The sequence below is a fragment of the Olea europaea genome, unplaced genomic scaffold (genome assembly GCF_002742605.1).
Source record: "Olea europaea var. sylvestris unplaced genomic scaffold, O_europaea_v1 scaffold256, whole genome shotgun sequence".
NCBI lineage: Eukaryota > Viridiplantae > Streptophyta > Magnoliopsida > Lamiales > Oleaceae > Olea > Olea europaea.
The window spans coordinates 1,086,001-1,092,046 of record NW_019243883.1 but is presented as its reverse complement, the minus strand read 5'-3'; the positions used below and the strand labels follow the sequence as shown (position 1 = coordinate 1,092,046).

At 45.0% G+C, this 6,046-nt stretch overlaps 1 protein-coding gene across 1 annotated transcript; it reads right to left on the bottom strand.

The window, feature by feature from the left end:
* Window positions 1–5,270: 5,270 nt before the first annotated feature.
* On the bottom strand, window positions 5,271–5,891 carry LOC111382775 (uncharacterized mitochondrial protein AtMg00810-like). The gene is made up of 3 exons (XM_023006812.1): window positions 5,703–5,891; window positions 5,616–5,661; window positions 5,271–5,569 (listed from the first exon to the last, which is right to left on the bottom strand). The coding sequence occupies exons 1-3, from the start codon at window positions 5,889–5,891 to the stop codon at window positions 5,271–5,273; spliced, it is 534 nt and encodes a 177-aa protein (XP_022862580.1).
* Window positions 5,892–6,046: the final 155 nt, after the last annotated feature.

The window sequence follows — 6,046 nt, the reverse complement described above, 5'->3', positions numbered from 1 at the left end:
TTCCTCCGCTTGCCAATAACCTCTCCCAGTAGGGAAGGCAATTATTCCCATTCCCCCGCCGGTAAATGCATCTAAGGAACCACGGAGCTCTCCTGCTTCTGCTAGGCCATCTATTGAGAGAAAGCACAAACCTGCAAAGCCCTTCCTAGCAATAGTGGTCGAAGCCATCTCTTTCCTATTCCTTTTCAAGTGCCAGGCGAGGAAGCTACGAAGCGAAGCAGCATCTGAACCTCCCCCCTGCCCGGGGGACCCCCATCACTAGCTCCATATAGGACCCATGGAACCATCCGATCTAGAGCGAGCCTCAAAGCACGATCTTTCTACTCCCTTTGGGATGCTAGCTATGCTTCTCACGGCCCTCGAACTATTAGGACGGACTGGCGAACTCGATCTTGAAATGTATCTGCTAAGGCATTTTTGGTGATCTCGACCGGGGACGACTAGATCGAAGGAGGAGAGGGGGAATGCTGGATCGCTAAAGTTCTATCTCTATCTCCCTCGGGCGAGGATGGGAACAACCAACTACCTGTGTGTCATCACGTGCGCATCACGTGGAGGAGGGGGCAGGAGCAGGAGCACCGGTAGAGGCAGTAGCTTACCGTGAACCAGTCCCAGGGGCGAGGAGAGCAGCGGAGCTAGGTGCATCGTGTGGTCATACAAATATGTATGTCTCCTTCTGAATCCCTATCACGGTCACGCGGGACCGACCGGCCCACTTACTCAACCGAGTGAATGGATGCTGACGGGACGGAATTCTAAGGATAGACTATTGGATTTACCAGTACTGGATCGGTTGCTTATGCACCTGCTGGAGGGGGAAGGTCAATCAATAGCATCGACTAGCACCGACTGGACGGACTTTTCAACTGCTTAGTCAATCGTATCAACGGTTCTTCTACTGATACGGAAACTGGGTGAACTACAGGTACTTATTGAACTACTCGTGCGGGGAGCTGCTACTGATAATACGCCTCCGCCTTTTGCTTGCTGGGTTGAGTGGGAGGCTCTCACACACTCCTATGTATGGATTTCAAGTTTGTTCTTCCCCACCTAGTGTAGAAAACCCCTAACCATCTAGGGGCGCTCCTGCGCCCTTAATAGTAAAGGGGGCCTGAGGTTCAGGATATGAAATTGAGCAACTTGACGTAACAGAAAAAAGCGTAAACCGAGTTGAATCATAAGATCTAGTTTCATTCCCAACGGAGGAAATGTAATTGTAAAGGTCGGTAGCCTGTGGCTACCTCAGGACTATCTGACTACACGGATTACACTGACAGTTATAGTTAGAAAACCTATAGCGCTTAATTGCGCGAAGTAGTCATTGGAAACAGTGCCTGATTGAATCCTGCCTGTTCCAGGCTTTTAAACTACTTGATTTAGGAGTCGGCTAACCAATTACAGCAAAAAGTAGCAATTTACGCCAAAAAGACGTGGGGTTTATTGAACTTGTGAAGATTCAACGCCAGCTCTACGAGTTAAAAACGTCAGTTACTCCGTTCGCTTTGTTACTTGCCCTGGTTCGCTAGGAGCTCTTCTTGCACAACAAAATTCTTAAGTAGCTCAATACTAAAAAAGGTGTACCCTGGCAGGCTTAGAGTAAAATTACTCAAACATGGAAAAGATATACCTGGCATTTGTGTTTGCAGTACAAAAGCTCAGACACTATCCCCGGGAACATACCGTTCGGCTTATATCGAAAGCAGATCCGCTCAAGTATTTGCTTTCGAGCCTTTCTTAAAAGATAAGTACCAAAAGGTTATGGATTATCAAAAATGGTCTATGATGTTTCCCTAATGTTGTGAGGCAAAGGACAAGCGTTAGTTGATTTCTTGGCAGCTCATCCAGCTTCAGATGACACTCCTTTGTTAGATGAGCTACCTGATGAAGAAGTTTTATATGCTAAAGTTCCGTTCCCCTGGGAAATGTACTTTGATGGTTCATCCAGGAGCGGGGGCAGGGACGAAAGCAGAGCTAGTGGTGGCCGAGTTTTATAACCAATAGTAGATTGAGTTCCAGATAGAGATTATGTTTCTTCAATAGAAGAACCTGTTTTAACGTAACAACATCGCCAACCACTAGAAACGCAGTTCGAGATGCAGCTAACTAAGAGTAGCGGATTCAGTTGTTTATCTGAAACCAGTCAATGAATCCGTCGCAGCATTTCGTCCAGGAGTAGCCAGGGTTTATTTTTAAGTTGATTCAGCACTCCTGACCGAGACACTCACCCCTTACTCAAGTTTTAGTGGTTATTGTTTTGTAAGCATTCGAACCAATTATAGTCTCAGTTAATACTGCCAGTGAACCAGCACAAATTTCTCGAGTTTACCTATAATGGGACGCATCTCTTACTAGCCCTATTGATTGACTTTTATCTAGGAAAAAGGGATAGGGTTCGGTGTGCTTTTAACTCTTTAAGGCGAGGCGGGTAGCTTCCCACTATACTAATTATGTAACTGAAGCGGGGGCTAAGTGGCAACCCCGGATCTCCCGACATTAAGAGGTTAGTAGTGGAAGGGCCTAAAGGCAGAGCATGGAAAGCGCCGTAGTCTAATATGAATAGCCCCTCCTTGGAAGAGGAGGGATAATCGTAGACTAAGAAGAGAGGACGCAAACACATTCATTTAATTGGACAGCTTTGTTAGCAAGAAGCGGTTAGCGGAACTCAGTTCCACTCTTATGAAGTATATTCTTATATAAGTAGATGTGTGTGTAACTTGATCTTCTGCTATAGAAAGAGTGAACCCGTCCTGATACAAGTCAGATATTTAACATGCAAGTCGAACGAAGTGCTCTTGGACGACTCTTTAAGATTCCGTAAGTAACTTAGTGAGTGCTTTGTCTCTGCTTGAAAGCTTCCCATTACTCATCTATGGGGAGAGTAGGTGCTATGTGACTTGGATATGCCGAGTCATCAAGCACTTGAATTACCTGACATGACAGGCTTTCAATGCCTGGGATGTCCATTAACTCAGGTGGCATAAACTCCTTGAGAGTTATTGGAAACTTAGACACGAAATCCTCTTACTTCATAGATCTATCTTTCCTTTATGTAGTAAGGACTGGAATAAGGAACAACATAAGTCTGAGTCTCTGTCTTAGTGAACATCGGGAGAGACAACATCTTAAGTGCATGATTGAGGGACTAATCTATTGAAATAGCCGGATCCTATGCCCGATTAAGAGAGAGCTTACCCTTCTCTAGGACAACCCTGATGTCACCCATTGGCCGTCTATACGCCATCTTAGCCCTCTCGTTGACCTCTTCTCTCAAAAAAGACGCAGTGCGGGCAAGTCAATCAAAGTCCGTCCGAGTGGGGAGGGAATGTTTACAGTTGTTGTAGTACGACTTTTCAATTCCTGTTTGGTTTTTCAATAAGTAGTTAGCGAAGCCTCGTAGTCAGACTTTACATTGATTGAAGCAGCGAGAGAAGGCACCAGTCAGACCTGCAAGCACCGGGTAGTATGCAGTGGCAGTTTTCAATCATACAATGTGTACTCGTAGTCTGACTTTTAGCGGTAGTCAGCTGTCCTCGTTCTCCTCTTTGAATTGCCCTATTGAGTAAGGGTCGGTGTTTGCAAAAATGTCGAGCCGACGGGATCAGGTACCAGTAATGACAATGGCAAGGGGGGGAGCTGGACACTAGTTGTGCTAGTGGAATGACCCAACTGGACCTAGTCAGCCCGAGCCGTTTTGCGGTTCTAGAGGACCCTGAACAAGAAGAGGCAACGATGCCAGATCTGGACACTGCTGAACCGGAAGAGATTGCTCAGGATGAGTGTCTGGGTAACAAAGCCGAGAGGGTGTAGTCAAGGAGATAACTCCCGAGGAGAGTGAGAAGTTCATCAGGGACTTGCCATGGATATACGAGTGAAACGAAGGCACAGGCCATTGTTCTGTATCAATTTCTTCGCCGATCCTACGTTGATTGGCTTAAAGTACCAAATAACGCATTCTAGAAGCCTCTGGTAGTTGAATTGGTGATCAGCCTATCTTATATGCTTTCTTATGCCTTTGGAGTGCCTAAAGACAAGTGAACGAAGTGGCCCTTTGGTAAGGGACACGAGTGAACGGATTCAAGGGAGAGTTGAAACCGCTTACTAGTGAGTGAGGAGGGAAACCAGCCTCGCTCAGCGCAAAATAATATTCTATAGAATAGAAGTTCCACATCGTTGTGACTCTTAGACAATAGTCCTATTAGAATCTCCTAACAGAGGTGTGGATGTCTTTGGGGTGAGGCATGAAAGGAGGATTGTTGAGAAGTGGTTCTTTTTTGAATTTGAGAGGGCTGGGCTATTCGATTTATCTCGTAGAATGAGAGGTCCCCTCTATTTATTATTGCAGGAGCAAGAAAGCAGAAATAGATATAAAACGTGTAGGTACACATTTCTGTGTTTTTCTGTCAAGCTAGGCTCCAGGAAAGGCTGTACGTAAAGGTTTGAGCCAGGGTCGGTGGACAGGGGTAGCACTCGGTCTACTTGATTTGGGGCAGCTCCTTAGCTAGCCCATTTTGATTTGTAAGAGGTGGTAGATATCCAGGGATAGGAATCGCTCTTTTCGGGTCGGTTCCTTGGCCGAGGGGGTCCTGTCATCATGGGTAGTGAATGGGGTTAGATGAAGCAATATCGGGAGGAGCGTACATCAATACATCGATTCGTATGCAGTTTTTTTTCGTTATATCGCTACTTCGAAACCGTTCATGGGCATTGCCTTATCGGGCGATATAATGAGAGAAAATGCCCAAGTTGACCTTATATTATAGATTATAGAATGAATATAATCTATTATATAAGATAAAGTTTACCGAACTCTAAGCCCTCAAGCTTTCGCGTACAGCGCGCGGTCTTGCGTGAAGCTTTGTGTGTGTTTAGCGCGCACGGCGCGGTAGAAGCATCGGTGTATGACGCGCTATACTGCTAGCTCCTTGGCCAGTGGGCGAGGGAGGAAGTTAGAACACATAAGAAGAGAAGGATCCTGGAAGCCTATTTTCCAACTAGTCCAAAAGCCAATTACCAAGTCCATTTCAAAGAAAGGATTTCAGGGGTTGAGGATAGAGTTTCCTTTTGAATTTCCAGGGTAGTGAGACCGTAACACATTACCTCATAGATTAGATTGATTGAGGATACTTTCTCATGTCACATATACCGTTTGCATGTAATGACTGATACAATTGAAATTAGATCCCAAATCAACGCTTTCTTTGTCATCTGAAGAATCATGGGTTCTCTTCAAAAACTCCCATTGGCCATTCTTGTTGCTAGTTCGGTTCTATTCATCTTTCCGGGTCACCACTAACCGACCGACGATCACAAGTATCACCTGCCCAATCAGCGTCTGAATAGGCAGTAAGAGTGAAAGGTCCTCTAGTGAACTGAATACCAAGTGTAACAGTCCTTTTGAGATAAGGCAAGATACGTTTTACTGCAGTAAAGTGGTCATTTGTAGGAGATTGCATGTGTTGACAAACAGAGTTAACAGCAAAGGCCAAATCAGGTCTTGTAATAGTTATATACTGCAGGGCTCCAACGATGCTTCTGTACAGAGATGGATTATGAAATGGAGTAGAAGAAACTGCAGCAAAGGACTTTCAAGTTAATTGGAGAAGAGCAGGGCTTACAATTCAGCATAGCAGCTCTCTGGAGGAGATCCAACGCATATTTTTGCTGTGTTAAAAACAGTCCACGATCATTCTTGTCTTGAGTACCTCAATGCCAAGAAAATAGTTCAAGTTCCCGAGGTTCTTTATAGCAAACTGAGCACTTAATTCAGTGATTAGAGTGGAGATATAAGAGGTATCACTGCCAGTTATAATAATATCATCCACATAAACCGCAAGAATTGTAGTTCGCAAACTGTTAGTTTGAATAAATAACGAGGAATCACTACAGCTCATAAGAAAGCCTTTACTGATTAGAAAGCTATAAAACTTATCATACCAAGCGCGTGATGCCTGTTTAAGACCATACAATGCTTTCTGCAACTTGCAAACATAACCAGGCAGTGAGGGATCTTCATACCCAGGCGGTGAGGAATCTTAAGGGGAGGGGT